Genomic DNA, 17,152 nt, shown 5'->3' with positions numbered 1-17,152 from the left:
TCACTCAGCATAATACCCTCCAGTTCCATCCACGTTGAAGCAAATGGTGGGTATTTGTCGTTTCTAATGGCTGAGTAATATTCCATTGCATACATAGACCACATCTTCTTTATCTATTCATCTTTCCATGGACACTGAGGCTCCTTCCACAGTTTCAGGCCATGTTTAGAGTCAGAGAATGGCTTTTGCTCCCTTCTGGGACAATATCATAGAAGACTTTAGATTTTCTGCTGCTGGCTGCTTAGAAAGAACATCACTCTTTCCATTTATTTACTTTGTGAGTTGTAATTCCTTACCTAGGTTTCTGGTTATGAGTGTGAAATTGTAACTGCCAGGAAAGAATTTACTCTAACTCTTAGACTCAAGAACCCATGTATTCTTGGGCTCTGCATTCTTAGCAAACAAAACTTCCTATTTAAGTAGGTCAAAAAAAGATTTTTGAGGGTTTTTGTGGTACTCTAGAAATCACATTGCTTTCACTGGGTTACTTTGATCACAGGATATTTGTCCTGTGAACTTTACTATGTTAACTTATATCAACGTTTTGAATAAAATGATGATGTGTATTTTTTTTAGACTGGAAACAAATCATAAAAGAGAGAGAAAATAAATGAGTCAGCGCTTTCCCTGAAAAGAAATCCAAATACATATAAAATCTTCTGTACTTTAATATGTAATTTATGAAATATAAACTATTATTATCTAAATTTCCATTTTTAGCCATCATTTTAAACACTTCTTAGAATCTCACATGTGAATGAATGCACACATATTATGAGAAATTTGTTTCATACCAATCATGGGGTAAAATAAGATTTCTTTATTCATTCAAAAATGCCAAATTAAAATATACCATACATGGAACAGTCCGTTTCCACTTAACCATTTATTTAAAAGTTTAAATATCTTTGACTTAAATTTTAATCATCTTTGATCTCTACTTATTGTGAACAAAGCAGATTTTTTTTTTATCCAGTAAAAGTCCCTGGATATTTGTCTTTAACATTACTATCTAGTATCATTACTGACACAATAGGCTGGCCTATGCTCTCTGTGAGGAAGGAATTGCTGTGATCATTGCCAGAAGCATTGTGTGCCTCTGTTATTTTAAATTCTCCTCATTATTATTTTATTAATCAAGCCAATCTAATTATGAGATAAACTTTACTGAGTGTTTGCCATGCACCAAAAACATGTTAAATGCTAGAAACTCAAAGAAGACAGACTCTATCTTCAAGAAACTCTCAGTAGAAAATGATCCTTGGTTAGACTCTAAATTAATAAGAAATCTGGCCTGTGATTAGTAAGTGCTCCAATAATGGGGGCAAGGGATGGGATTAGGAGGAACAAGCAAAAACATAAGCCTCATCTGTGTATACTTCAGGGTATTCCCTGATACCTGGCTGTATGGTCAGTTTCTATCCTTGACAGTGGGTAGATTGGCAATGTGATTAACAGCCCGATCTTACTCTCATAACCGTAATCACACTCCCATCTTTACAGACTTCACATTAATAAATACTGAGCTTATTCGCACCTGTGTATATAACCTATTTGATCTTTTGCAAAGTTAACTAACCACCAGGTATTTATAACCCTGAGCATTCACTTTATATAGAATGCTGTGGAATAACATAGCCCAAAAGATTGACTAGTGTCTTTAATGGCCAAATCAACGGTATTCTGTCTAAAACCAGAGGGGAAAAATGACTCCAGCACAAATCATTGTAATCAGTGAGGGACCACAACTCAATCAATATTCAAAATGACTTAAATTTATGTTTCTAAACCTACCTCCTTTAAGACTCACATAAAACTTTCTTTTCATATATTTTTTATTTATTTATTTATGATAGTCACAGAGAGAGAGAGAGAGAGGCAGAGACACAGGCAGAGGGAGAAGCAGGCTCCATGCACCGGGAGCCTGATGTGGGATTCGATCCCGGGTCTCCAGGATCGCGCCCTGGGCCAAAGGCAGGCGCCAAACCGTTGCGCCACCCAGGGATCCCCTTTTCACATATTTGAAGCCCAGTTTCTTCCCATTATAATTCAATCCTACAACTTACCAAAATGTTTTAAAATACTTCAGTATGTTCTTACTGCTTGAAATCATTTTTTAATTGTAAAATCAAATTGCATACAACATAGGAAGTTTTTAAAAATTAAGACTAGCAGAAAGGAAACACCCATCATCTCTATAATCCTATAACCTCACTACTAACAATCCCTCTTTAATAATTTGAGCTATGGGACACCTGGGTGGCTCAGCAGTTGAGCATCTGCCTTTGGCTCAGGGCGTGATCCCAGGACCTTGGACCAAGTCCCACATTGGGCTCCTTGTATGGAGCCTGTTTCTCCATCTGCCTGTGTCTCTGCCTCTCTCTCTCTCTCTCTCTCTCTCTCTCTCTCTGTGCCTCTCATGAATAAGTAAAATCTTTAAAAAATAATAATAATAATTTTAACTATATCTTTCAGGTTTTAGTTTCTCTCTCCTTCCCCTTTCTCCTTCTCTTTCCTCCTCCCCAACCCCTCTCCCTCTCTCTGTCTGTCTCTCTTTGAAATGATATCACTACAGTATGCTATTTTGCAAACTGCATTTTTCACTTTATCCTATAGCTAGAATTTCCTTAATTAACATATTTCTAGTGCTTTCCAGAGACCAGACACTAGATTATCACCTGCAACTTTGTTTTGGATACATTTTAGGAGTGTTTGATAGTTTACTTAATTGATCTTGGGGCATTAGGTTGTTTCCAATTTATTCATTACTATAAACAATATTTTAAGAGGCACACACTTGGAGTGCCTAGATAGCTTAGTCAGATAGTGATCGACTCTTGGCTTTGGCTCAGGTCATGATCTTGGGGTTGTGAGATCGAGCCCTGGGCATGGGGCTCCTCGTTCAGTGGGGAGTCTACTTGAGATTCTCTTTCTCCCTCTCTCTGCCCCTCCCCACCATGCACACTCTCTGTTTCTCTGAAATAAATAAAAAAATAAATCTTAAAAAAAGAAAGAGGCACACAATTTTAGCCAAATATTTTCATATATCTTTGAACATTTCATTAAAGATGGATTCCTAGGTGTAAAATTGTGGGGTTGCAAGATATTGCTCTTGCTTTTAAAAACTGATATGTAGGGCATTGGGATGGCTCAGTTGGTTAAGTGTCTGCCTTCAGCTCAGGTCATGAACCAGAATCCTGGGATCGAGTCCTGCATCCAGCTCCCCACTCTGAAGGAAGTCTGTCTCTCCCTCTGCCCTTGACTCCCTCTCTCTCTGTGTAGCTCATGAATAAAAAAGACCTTTAAAAAATGAAAACAAAAACCAAAACTCCCCAAAACCGTGGTATGTAAAGTGTTCTCCATAAAGTTGTACCAGTTTGTACTCTCACCAACAGGGGTATTAGAGGATTTCCCTGAATCCATTCTAACACTGTGGTTTACTATATTTCAAAATCCTTGCCAATTTTATAGGTCTAAACGATATCTATTACTGTTTCAATTTGCAATGAGAAAACTTTTTCACATATTTATTTTTATTTTACAAGTAAGATTCTTGGTGGATGATTTGCAAGTGAAGTGCAGGAATATATTTGTATTTAAGATAAATCTTTAAGAGTGCCTGGGTGCTCAGTTGGTTAGTCAACTGACTCTTGATCTCAGCTCAGGTATTGATCTCAGGGTAGTGAGTTCAAGCTCCAGGTGGGCTTCATGCTGGGCATGGAGCCTACTTTAAAAAAAAAAAAGATAAATCTTAGGTATAACTTCACATACACAGATGTATACACTTTATTCTTCTTGAACCCCCATTCTTACATTTTTCTTGTTATTTGCTGTGCATATAGGGACAAGTTGAGAGAGCAATACCTGAAAAGTGACATGATAAACACTCTATATTTCTATACTTTTATCTTGATCTTGGTCATTTATTATTGGGTGATGTAACTGAAAATTTTAGATGTCATTCTATAGTTTCGGTGTTTCATAGACTTCAGAGATCACAAGGGCTCCAAAAATGTCATCAGAACTCCCATCTTTTCCCATCTTTTGGGATATATGCCCCCCACCCCGTGTTGTCTTCATTCTTAAATGCAATATGGCCACTAGCCGCTAATGGCTCACATGTTAGTCAGAGACAGCTGTTTCAGGGGAGAAGAAAGTGCCTTGTTTACAATGGCTCCCGAAAAGTCCCTTGGAAAATTCTGGTTGGTTCATTTTTGAGTCATGTGTTCATTACCAAGAGAAATATTCTGATTAGTTAGCCTCTGTCAAGGATATACTTCTGAGTGAAGCCTCCTGAGTGACAGCCCTTGGGGTAGGGATAGAGTGGGGATGAGGTTGGGAAGGAGAGAGATATCAGTTCTCAAAAGGGAAAGATGCTAACAAACAAAAACGAAATAATGTTCTCATTATTTATGGTCACTGAGAAAAAGAGCTAAAGGGGATGCAGGAAGGGAGAAAGAGAAACTTGAAATAGAATTCTGTGAATATTAATTTTTTTAAGAGAGATTGTGAGTGGGGGAGGAGAGAGGGAAAGGGAAAGAGAATCTTAAGCAGGCTCCATGCTCAGCAGCACGGAGCCCAATGTGTGGGGCTTGATCTCACAACCCTGAGATCATGACCTGAGCCGAAATCAAGAGCCAGACACTTAACCAACTAGGCCACCCAGGTGCCCCAACGCCAAAATTTTTTAATCATTTTTTATTGTGGTAAAATATATATAACATAAAACATGTATTTCAACTATTAGCAATAGTCGCACCTCGGATAAACCTCATTGGCTACTATACTGCCACTGCGCAAAGCTATATTTTATTCTTAAGTGTACAGTTCTGAGGCATTTAAGTACATTCATACTATTGTGCAACTATCACCATCACCCATTTCCAGATTTTTTTTCATCTTCAAAATTGGAACCCATTAAACAATGCTCATTTTCCCCCTTCCCCCTCCCCCACTGTCTTGGCAACCATCATTCTATTTTCATCAATGTTATAGCATGTATCAGAATTCCCTTTCTCTTTAAGGATGTGTAATATTCCATTGTATGTATGAGCACCAAACTTTAAAGTGAGTAGTGAAATAGGTGCCAGAAGAGGAAATAGTATGCCAGAGTGAAAGAACACTTTGGGGAATCCTTTCACAAGAGCCAAAATGCAAAGGTTTCAAGGGGAAAGTGACCAAAATAGCAAATGCTGCACAAGTCAAGTTCAGTGGGGATTGCACAGATATCTTAGAATTGATTCATTAGAAAGTCATTAATGACCTTATCAGTAATAGTTTTGGTAAAATTGTGGTCCGAATCTTAATTGTCTGGAGTTCAAGAGCAAATAGGAGATAAAATAAAAAACTAGAACATAGGATTCTTAGTTCAGCTGTTAAGAAAAGGAGATACGGTGGTAGCTGAGGAGTGAGAATTTGAGGAGTAAGGTTTTTTCTTCTGAAGGGAGAAACTTGATCATATTAATATCCCAAGAGAAATGGAGAATACAGTAAAGTATTACAAAGGAGAGTAGAGAAGCTTAATGGCAAAGTAGGTTGTAAGGTGAGGTGGTAGGGATGGAATGAGGGAGGTACTGAGTGCTGTTAGGGCTGGTTTCCTAAATAAAATGGAAAGTTTTTCAACTAACTACTTTATAAAGAGCTTTATGTTTATATGGTGGTTCCTAAGTGATAACATTTTGTTGCAGATCCACCAGATGTTCCTGACAAGGTAACCTGTGTCATTTATGAATATTCAGGCAACATGACTTGTACCTGGAATTCTGGGAAGCCTACGTACATAGACACAAAGTATGTGGTGTATGTGAAGAGGTAGGTTCCTTCAACAATTTAACATGAGCAATTCCACTCCAGTCCAGCTAGTGTTCTGCTCCAGCAGGGATCCAAAAAATAAGTCGTAAACATTAAATGTACACTGATTATCCCCAATTCCCTAATTATCGTCAGTGAAGCCACCCAAACCTTTTTTGGGCCATTAATATTTTCACTTTCTTTTTTTTTAAATTTTTATTTATTTACGATAGTCACACAGAGAGAGAGAGAGAGGCAGAGACACAGGCAGAGGGAGAAGCAGGCTCCATGCACCGGGAGCCCGACGTGGGATTCGATCCCGGGTCTCCAGGATCGCGCCCTGGGCCAAAGGCAGGCGCTAAACCGCTGCACCACCCAGGGATCCCATATTTTCACTTTCTGGGACAATGTGTTCTATAAACTTTCTGCCCTTTAATTCATTGGTATGTACCTCGGGGCAGGGACCTAATGGCAATATAACACACAACAGTTTTAAAAGGACCTTTGTTTTAATCCCAGCTCTATCCTCTTTCTAGGGTTTAGGCAACTTGGTCAACCTCTCCAAATTACCTTTATTTTGTCTTTAAAACGGGTATAAGAATAGAACCTAATGCACAGGTTCATTCTAATTATTTAAGTCAAATTTGGCTTTTAAAGCATGTAGCACAGTGCCAGGTCCACCATTAGCACTAAATTCATGGAAGCTGTTAGTTGCTAATAATGTTCTCCAAATCTTAAATTTGATGTCTGTACAGGCTGACCATCTTTCATAGTTTGTTTGAGACTAAGTTACCAGGACACAGGACTTTAAATTTTAAAACTGAAAGTAATAACTGAGTGAAAGTGATAATTTTCTACCTGGTGTCTAGGAGGACTTTGAGGAAATACTCTTTCATTACATTCTTATAATAAATAATAAGACTTCAGGAGCCAAGATGACCATGCAACCAAAATCTCTAAAGTTTTATGCTTATGGACAAATGGTTGATCATAAAAGTTGTACTACATTGTACTAAATTAGATGGGGGAAAACGTGTATACTAATTTAGAAACTGCAAAATAGGAAAAAGTTGATATGAAAAAAATCCCATTCCCTCTAGTGTCCATAGCTGAATTCTTTCTTTATTACATTTAAACTATATCCACATCTGTTGGTCTGTTTTGAAATCCTCTGTTAGTATTAAAGATGGAAATAAAACAATTTAAAAAAAGGTATGAGAAAAAAAAAAAGGTATGAGCAAACTGGACTAAGTTGGTCACCCACCCATGTTTCCCATTTAGGTTAGTTTATTTATTTATTTTTAATTTTTAAATTTTTATTTTATATACTTTTATGGAAGTTTGATTTGCTAACATATAACATATATATGACACCCAGTGCTTATTTTTTTTAAAAGAATGCCTTCAATGAGTATTTGAAGTATACTTTTTTCTGTTTGTAACTCTCAAAAAAGTTTCCCAAACTATTCATTTTTTAAAAAGCATTTATGGGACCCTTACTATTTGCCAAACATTTAGCCAAAAGCTTTATATGTGCTACTCATTTAATCCTTCACACAGCCTTGTGAGGTACATATGATTATTTTTCTGATTTTTGTAAACAAACTGTTTGAGGCTCAGTGGGGTTAGGGGATGCTTCCAGGGTCACATAGCTAAGAGAGGGAGAAGCAGTATTTGAACTTGGGATGGCCTGACTGCCTTCTTCACAATTTAGTATTTTCTGTGACGTTTTCTGTGGAAACCAGATCACAGGGCATGTTTGAAAGACAATAACCAGGTCTCATCACAGTAGAGGAGAATAATCTTCCAATTTTGCTGTCTTTCTCCACTTGTGGCATACTCAGAATAATTTTAATTAAGTGAAACATGAAAAGTTAACACCTCTTCATTCAAGAAATTCTGTGTAAAACCTGGACAGATTTTATTAATACACTGCTAAGCCAACAGTTACCAGCTACATGCCATGGTCAAGAAGCTCACACCTTTCATTCTAAGCAGGGGTTAAACAGAAGCAAGGTCAGAATTAAAAGATGATGGAAACACTGAGATTAGGCATAGGTTGTATTGTCAGGTGCACTCCATACTACATCTTCAATCCTCAGCTTCACTTTGTGAACTATTATTACTGTCCCCATTTTACAGTGCTCATATTATCTCTCCCAAGTCACTTAGCTAAGATGGTAAGAGAGCCAGGGTTCTAACACAGGCATGAGGTTTAACCTCTACCCTTTGCCTCTAAGGCAAAGTAGTCCTTTAAAGATGAAAAGAGGACAAGAAAACTTAAGAATCTCCTTTGTAAAGTCAGCTTTAGGAATTTGAAAATGAAGGCAGTATGGGAGTAGCCTTCATAGTGCAAGTTCACAGAAAAGCTAGGTAGTGCCAGATTGACAGAGAAAGTATAGAGCCTTAGGGATTTTTGCTATTTCCTGGAACTTTTACTACCTCATGGCCCACTGATCTTTTCTGGTTGTTTTGGTTTTTTTTTAATATAACAGCTTTATAGAGTATAATTCACAAACTGTGCAATTCACCTTATTTAAAGTATAGCATTCAATGGCTTTAGTATATTTACAGAGTTATGCAACCATCATCACAATTTTAGAATATTTTCTCATGCCAAAAGGAAACAGTGTATCCATTAGTAGTCATTCCATATCCCTCAACTTTCTCATCTGGAGGCATCCTCTGGGGATTTGCCTACTCTGGACACTTCATATAAAAGGAGTCATACAACACGTGGTCTTTTATAACTGGCTCTTTCACTTAGCACAAGGATTTCAAGGTTCTTCATCTGTAGTCTAGCATATATAAGTACTTCATTCCTTTTTTATGGCCAAATAATGCTCCATTATATGAATATATCACATTTACTTTATCCATTAATTAGTTGATGGACACTTGGGTTGTTCCCTCTTTTTGGCTATTATGAGTAATGCTTCTGAGATATTCATGTGCAAGATTTTGGGTAGACACAGGTTTTCATTTCTCTTGGGTATATACTTTGGAAGAGAATTGCTTGGTCATACATTAATTCTATTCAAACTTTTGAGGAACTGCCATACTATTTTCTAAAACAACTGCACCATTTTATATTCCCACTAGGAGTATATGAAGATTCTAAATTCTCCAAATTCTTTCCAACACTTATTATTATCTTATTGGCTAACCTAGTGGGTATGAGTTAATTCTTTCAGGTCCTACTTATTTGCCTTCTCAGGTTCCTGACAATAAAATTGCATTGTAAATTTAGAACAGACAAGCACAATTTGAAAAGATGTATTTGCTGAACAAAAACTTGCCAACCACCACCTGATTTCCTATTTAGTATCATAAAAAATGTTCTCCAAATATCTTAACTATTTATTATAGATTTCTTTTAAAATCCATCAATGTGTTCAGTTACAAATGTTTAAATTATTTACAAATGGCTTCTTTTAAGAAATATATCTAGCTTATAAAGTGAGAAATATCTGTAGTAGTTATGAGTATTGAGATTGTTCTCATTACTCAAAAAGTCACCTTGAAAGTGTTAAGAATACACTTATTTAAAAACCATGCTTTCAGAACTATCCATTGGAAAAAACGGGGGTTTTTGAGTTTTACTTTTGATTTCCAGTTCTGAGATTTATCAGTTGGATGTCTTTTATGATGCAAATATCAGAAAAACCAGAGTGCAGTGACTTAAACAGATGGGGCTTTATTTATATCAAGCCATAGTGGTAAGAATTACAGAGTTGGCATGATTACTCACTGACATCTCAAAGGTTTTTCTACCTTTCTCTTCTATAAGCTTTAGTGTGTCGGCCTTAATCCTCAGAAGCTGCACCTCTAGGCTTCTCATCCAAGTCCCAGGCAGGAAAAGTAATGAAGGAAAAGAAACGTCCTCCCATGGCCTTCTATTTGCATCTCATTGACTGGAACTTGGGTTACATGTCTGTCTACTCTGGATGGGAACCTAAGAGAAGAGCAATGTTGATAGAATCCAATACTGTCATTTAACAGTATCTGCCATAATTTCTAACTTTATGATCTTGGAAAAGTTCCTGTGAGTAAGCCTTATGTTTCCTTACATAACTTGGGACATGAAGATAAGTAATACTATACTGGATGTTCCAAAGTTTATGAGAACACAAACTATAAAAAATGACTTGCAAATAGGAAATGCTTAAAAACAACAACAAAAAGGCAGAGTATTATGGTGACACTCAAAGGTGACATCCTAGGCTGTGATTTGTTCTTACATCAAACCTGATTTGGGTGAGAGATTAATATAAGGCCATTAAAAAATGATCATTTACAGGATATTGTAAACAATTTTACTTACATTATTTTCAAGTGACAGTATTTTTAGACAGATGAAAATCTAGAAAGAGATGTCAGATGTGCTCTAAAAGTAAGACCTTCCTGGGGGAAAAAAAACTAAAAAAATACAAGTAAGACTAATTTTTTAGCTGTTGTGCATATGTCAATAGTAAACTCATTCATTCAGACTAGAAATGTTAACTCAATATGGGCAAGAATTTTTGTTTTGTTCACTGATACATCACTTGCTCCCAGAATGGGATACATTGTAACTGCTCAATTAATATTTATTGAGTGGTTATTGTGATAAGTAGAAATAGACATTTCCTGCATTGTCCCCTCACAGTCTAAATAATAATAATACAAAGTCTTACCTCTTAGAAAAACTTTTTTTACCATATTTTCTGAAATTCAACAGTAAATTACAGTCAAACTCAAACAAGCCTAACCCAAATTTTTTATTAAGTCCAGATTAATGGAATGTTATATTTTAGAAAGACCTAAAAGATATGAAGGATTAGCATAAAAATGAATGTTCTCCTGTAGCAAATTCAAAAAATGAGCTCTTATAAGCACAAATTGGAAAAGAGACTAAACATCTATTCATCTTACAATTAATTAAAAACACACCAATGAGTTGAAAAAAATTAGAGAAAAGAAAGTTAATTTTTCTAACTATCAATAAGATCTTTCCCCCCAGGAAACAGCTGACTTATAATGAATTTTATGGTTGAGGTAATTTAAAAAGGTCATTCTAGATCCTTGGTTCTTAGGGTATTTTCCACTTTGGCAGATAGGTATAGAGATCAGCATTTGCAAGGTTTCACTTCCAATTCATGTGTTTCTGTTTTCCAGTAAAATCATATATACAGGAGAGGTATTTTACCCCAGTCCACCCACTTGTTCCACTAGTGGCAGAAAGGTAGCATTCCCTCTATTGCAGCCTAGGGGTCATCAGGACTTCCTTCTGGTGTTGGGTTGAAAATAGAGGAATATTGTACCTGTGTTGCTTCAAGAGCTTTCTTTCCCTTAGTATCTTTGTGGTGACACAACCTCCCCTCCTCTCTGTATTTTGCTATGTGTCAATAAGTGGTGATAGGAAAAACCAAAGAAGAAGAAACTCTGCTAATAAATATCTACCTACTATTGTCTATTACCCACAAACAGCTTCATGTAAATATGTTCTTTCTTTATCTTGGAAACTCTTGCAATGTCTGTTGAAATGTCTTCTACTCAATAAATACCTGTTGAGTAAAAATGAATGCATGATGGCCTCTCATTCTATTCCATTCAAGCCAATTTACCAAATATTTATTTAGCATTTTGTGTTTTCTTATTACTATGTTTAACTCTAGAGATTTTTTTTTTTTTGTGGATAGGCATCATCTCTGTGACATCATAAACTTATTAGAATAACACCAATGATAGAATTTTCAGGCACTGTGAAAGACTAGTAGAGCAATTATTTTTCGATGAGATATCATTTTAGATCTCCTAGGATCAGTTGCCTTCTGTCAATTCAGAAGGCTGGCTTGTTTTTTACCATTTCTTCTTCTCCTCCATATGCATATTCCTAATAACCAGAAAACGTTCTTAGGCATGACTCCAAATATTTTTAAGGCCAGATGTTATATTTCACTAATTCCTTTAGGACTTAATAAGCAGTTCATACTTTTAAATCCATTTCCCCACCAATTCTGTGCCTGAACTAGGAAAGCTGATGGTGGCTGGGGACAAACACAAACTTACTAACTTGATGTTACTTTATATTCATGACCATTAATCTCATTTGGGTCCAGATAGCCACCCAGTATCCTGCTACATATCACTGGCCAAGTTACTCCTCCACTAAGCCGATAATTATTTTATTACTTCTTCTCTCATTTCTAGTTCCCAGCGTACTTTCTCCCTCCTCATTCTCTATTGATGACTTTCTAATTTCACTGAGAAAATAGGAGCAATGAGAAAAACCATAAGCTTCCCCCAACTACTGATGCACTGACATCTGTACCCATATACTTGGTCTTCCATTCTACTATTGTGGATGAACTACAATAGTTGTAGTTCCCTGAGGCCCTGAGGCCAACCCTCAGTTGCCCTGAGGCCAACCCTCCTGCCTCCTGGAGGACATTGCTCCAACAATTTTTCTCTCTCTTTTCTGCACGATCACTTTTTCTATCTTTATTGGATCATTCCTACCAGCTTTCAAACATGTTACAGCATTTGCCCTCTTGAAAAATACACTTCCCCTCTCCACTACCCTATTTCTTTGCTCCTCTTTATGGCAAAACTCAAGAGTCGTCTATACTTTCTGTCTCTACTTCCCCTCTCATCTTTTTTAAATCTAGTTTAGTCAAATTTTTGCTGTCCACTGAGACAGGTCTTATCAGTGTCACTGATCAACTCCCCATGACCAAATCCAATGGTTTCTTCTCAGTCTTTATCTTCCTTATTGGGAACACTTAATTAAGCTTTTCACTTCCTTCTTTTGGCTTCGAGGACACCACTCCCTTTCGATTCTCCTCCTACCTTCCTGGATGCTTTTTCACAGACTCATTAACTGATGCCTCTTCATTTCCAGTAAATAAGAAGCTTTTACTTCTTATTAGCTTTATACTAGTGTCTCCTTTTATCTCAATCTATAGTCATTACCTAAAAGATATAATCCAAATTTATACTGTAAAACTCCCTAGTTTATCTACCTTGAGTCTAGACATTTCTTTTCATAGCTACCATGTATCTAACATCTTATTCAGCACTTCCTCTTAGACATCCAAAAGTTATCTCAAAGCTAACGTGTTCAAAACCAAACATCCTGTGTTTCCTTTCCCTACATTTGCATTCCCCTTATCAGTAAATGGCAAATACATCTTCGTATTATTTAGGTGAAAGTCACTGGAGTCCTCCCAGATTCCTCCCTACCATGTCTTAAACAACATTAATCAGCAAAACCTATCGGATTTGACCTCTCATCACTACCCACTTTGGAATGCTGGGTCAAGCCATATCATCTTTCCTCTGGTTAGTATAAGAACTTCCTAACTGGTGATCTAGCTTCCATTTTGCCCTCCTACAGTTGCTCACAAGTAGCCAGAGTAATCCTTTTCACATGCACCTTGATCATGTCACTCTTCTGCTCAAAACCTGTCATTTCACTCACAGATCAAAGTCAGAATCCTTCAATGGCTCTATGTGACCTTATAGTGTCTTCTAAATCTCTCCCTCCTCCAGACTCTCTGATCTCATCTTCAATCTCTTTCTTTCTGCCTCACCTATACCAATCATCACTGATCTCCTTGTTGTTCTTTGAACAGGACAAGCAAGATTCTGCTTCAGAGTCTTTGCATACCTCTTGAATGCTTTTTCTCCAGAGAGGAGAAAAGTCACCTTCTTAGGCTTTCCTCATCTTCATTTTCCTTAAAAAAAAAAAAAAAAAAAAAAAACCCACTCCTACCTCTAGCACTTCCTAACAACCCCTTTTTGCTTTATTTTTCTTCTAAACATTTATCACCATAGGGCATATTATATATTTATTTGTTTCCACCAGAATGTGTGCTCCATGAAGGTTGGAACTTTATCTGCTTTGTCCATTGTTGTAGCCACAATGTCTAAAGTAGCAGTGCTTGGAACATAGTGGATGTTAAATAAATATTTGTTGAATGAGTGGCTAAGTAAATGGAAAACACTATTCACCATTATCACTATAAATTGGCAGTGTTTACTGAAAATCTATTAAATATAACTAGTGTGGGATGCCTGGGTGGCTCAGCGGGGTTCTGGAATTGAGTCCCACATTGAGCTCCCTGCAAGGAGCCTGCCTGCCTCTGCCTATGTTTCTGCCTCTCTCTCTGTGTCTCTCATGAATAAACAAAATCTTTAAAAAATATATATATAACTAGTGTGAGGTACATGGCTAACTTCAGAGGTATATAAATCATGCTGACTCCCTTCAGCAAACATCCATTACGTATTATAAGCACACCAAAACCAGAAATAGAAATAAGAAATTTGAAAACTTTGTAATATACAGTTTTATATAAAAATAGTCCCAAAGTTATAGTCATTCATTCATTATTACTGGTTCTTCATCTAAAAGGGTTTGTGATCTAGGTGCTACTATGAAGGTAGACTTTAAAAGCACAATTAAATTACCTAATAACTATGGTTAATGTTGATTTAAGAATATATTTCCATTTTGACTGTGGTCTCAATGAATGTGGTAAAAGAATAAGCCACAAACCAATTAAGGACATGCATGTGGTTTTCTCTAACTGGAAAATTCTCAGAGATGCCCTACTTGCTACTTACCCATATTTGCCATTCTCTTATTTTCACATTTGAATTCTTATTAAGAGGTTAGCATAACTTAAAACACATTCTTTGTAATTTATTTACATTCTGTCTTATTTCAAAAGAAATATAAGGGAACTATATAAACACCTGAATTTAATGGAATGATTTGATTCCAGATATATGTGATATAAAAGAAATTTTGCTTGTTGAAATAAAACAATTTTTAAGGATTCTCTCTCTCTCTCTTTTTAAGGATTTTATTTATTTACTCATGAGACACAGAGCAAGAGGCAGAGACATAGGTAGAGGGAGAAGCAGGCTCCCCATGAGGAGTCTGATGTGGGACTCGATGTCAGGACTCTGGGATCATGCACTGAGCTGAAGGTAGATGCTCAACCACTGAGCCACCCAGATGTCCCTTTAAGGTTTCAGTTGTAATCTTTAGAATGTGTAAAAGTCATGTCATAAATACCTTTTAATTCATAATAATAATTGTGTGTTTTAATAAGCCCTTTTTTGCCTATGAAGCCACCTGTTCCATGCTTCCTAATCTCATTTATTCACTTATCTTAATTACTCATGATCACAATGATGCTATTCTTTCTGTTGTACAGATGAGTAAACTGAAGTACATAGAGGTTAAGTAACTGGCTCCAACTCCCACATTTCATCAAGGGGCAGAGCTGGAATTTGAATCCAGGTTTTTTCTAAAATTTCTGCTTTTCATCAGTATGACATGTCCTTATCCTCTCATGGTGTTCATAGTGATCTGCCTGGTGCTGAGAGGAAAGAGGTAGCACTGGAAAATATGCACTGAAGGTTAAAAACCTGAGGTGAACTAAAGTAATTGCTACCACCTGCATGCCACATAGACCTCTCACCCTTACCCATGTATCTCTGTCAGCCTTTGAGAGATTCCTTGGTTGCCTGGTGAGATTACCCGCTCTGGTCATGGCAATAAGTTTAAAATACAGATATTTAATTTCTGTAGTATTTTGATTAAAAAATGCATTTATTGCTTGGTAGAATGAGGCTGGTTCCTCTCTTCCTCCGTGCAGTTCTTTGTCTCAGGAAGCATGCCACTCTGGATTCTAATAGATTGTAATGGCTGGCAAGTTATAATCCTAGCTGGGGTATTGTGAGGCTGGAGAAATTTGGGGAATTGCTGAAGAGATGCATAGTAGTAACAGGACCTGAAGTACAGCTGTAGAGATGAAATGATCATGATCTTTAAACTCTTCCTTTACCACAAATTCTATCAAGTCATTCCCCCCAGGACAGAAAAAAATTGATGGTATTAGATAAAGAAACCAAGCGGTGCTTGTCTCAGTAGCACAAATACTATAAATGGAACAGTGCAGAGAAAATGAATATGACCCCTAGTCAAAGATGACACCCAAATTTGTGAAGCATTTCTGTTTGTTAAATATAAGATTGTAAGGTATTTGTTTTTTCACCCTTGTTCAAATTCTGAGCTTATTTCTCTCCAAATTAGCAGATCTATATTATTAGTTTCCACAATGTACTACAATTAACGTAGAAATTTACAAGTAATATACCAAACAGATAACATAGAGATAAGGCCTAGACCATGTCCACAGCTATAGGAACAAAAGATAAAATAAAAAAATAATAGTTAAATGTTTCCGTCTTCTTTAGTTGGTTCTTAAATGATAGAGAAAAAATTGTTAAAAATGGCAAAGAGAGGACATCAGAAAGGCAGCATGCTGTTGCCAACAATAGAGAAACAGGCAAGAAGTGCCTATGCTCATGGGAAGACAATTCAGTTGTAAATATGCTACAGTTTTGGTCTACGGCAGATATCCAAATGCAGCTCCCAGTGAGAATTCAGATAGTCAGTAGCTGTACGTGTGGAATAGTGATTGAAGCCAGGAATGTGAGTAAGCTGAGGGAAAAGGCAAGCACCAAGAGCTGACCATCACTGTGGTGGGGTTAGAGGAGTAGGGAGGGCAATCCAAGTGGAGGGCAGGAGGAGAAAAGGTGTCACTAAGCAGGTGTGAGAAAAAGATGTCTTCCCACTCAGAAGACAGGGTCTGGGTAGCAAAGGAAGTAAGACTTGTAAGTTATTAGGAGGAACAGATGCTACAAAGAGGATTCAGAGGACTTCACCTTGGAAAGGATGTCATTTTAGAAGAGTAGATTCATGGGAAAAGTAAAGACAGAAATCACAACAAAAAGCTTAAAGAACAAGTGGAAATGGTAATTTGGATGTAGTTACCAAGGATGTAGAAAATCTGACTGAGAAGCTTAAAAAAAGGAAATAAAAAGAGTTGGTAGTTCAAAGGGATCAAGAAATGTAAGCTTAGTGAAGTCTAGTGAAAACCACTTTCATGTTATGAATAGATCAGAGTAGAGATAATGGGGTGTTAAGAGTCTGAGGTGGCTCAGTATTTATCTCTGCAAGTTCTAAACCAACTAAGAGAAATAAAAAACCCAACAGGTGAAAATAGAAATATAAAATAGCAGGATGCCTGGGTGGCTTAGTGGTTGAGCATCTCCCTTCGGCTCAGTATGTGATGCTGGAGTCCCGGGATCGAATCCTGCCATTAGGCTCCTTGCATGAAGCCTGCTTCTCTTTCCCCTGCCTGTGACTCTGCCTCTCTGCCTCTCTCTGTGTCTCTCAAGAATAAATAAATAAAATATTTTTAAAAATATATAAAATAGCTATGTTTAAATATTTTAAAATATTTATTTAAATAATTAAACATTTAAAATATTTTATAATATTACTGATGAAGCTTGTTAA

At 36.7% G+C, this 17,152-nt stretch overlaps 1 protein-coding gene and 2 non-coding genes across 3 annotated transcripts in view; 2 read left to right on the top strand and 1 right to left on the bottom strand.

Moving 5' to 3' along the window:
* The window catches only part of IL23R (interleukin 23 receptor), a 63,479-nt gene that overhangs the window by 7,377 nt on the left and 38,950 nt on the right, over nucleotides 1-17,152 (top strand). The window contains exon 5 of the mRNA XM_041771812.1: nucleotides 5,688-5,811. Coding sequence (XP_041627746.1) covers nucleotides 5,688-5,811 — 124 coding nt within the window. The remainder of the gene's footprint in view (nucleotides 1-5,687; nucleotides 5,812-17,152) is intronic.
* Nucleotides 4,664-4,804, bottom strand: LOC121501110. The gene has a single exon (XR_005990537.1). It is a non-coding gene; the product is annotated as a U4 spliceosomal RNA (small nuclear RNA).
* Nucleotides 15,703-15,809, top strand: LOC121501053. The gene has a single exon (XR_005990498.1). It is a non-coding gene; the product is annotated as a U6 spliceosomal RNA (small nuclear RNA).

This window comes from Vulpes lagopus, chromosome 10 (assembly GCF_018345385.1).
Source record: "Vulpes lagopus strain Blue_001 chromosome 10, ASM1834538v1, whole genome shotgun sequence".
In the NCBI taxonomy this organism is placed as follows: Eukaryota; Metazoa; Chordata; class Mammalia; order Carnivora; family Canidae; genus Vulpes; species Vulpes lagopus.
This window is presented reverse-complemented; position numbering and strand designations above follow the sequence as displayed.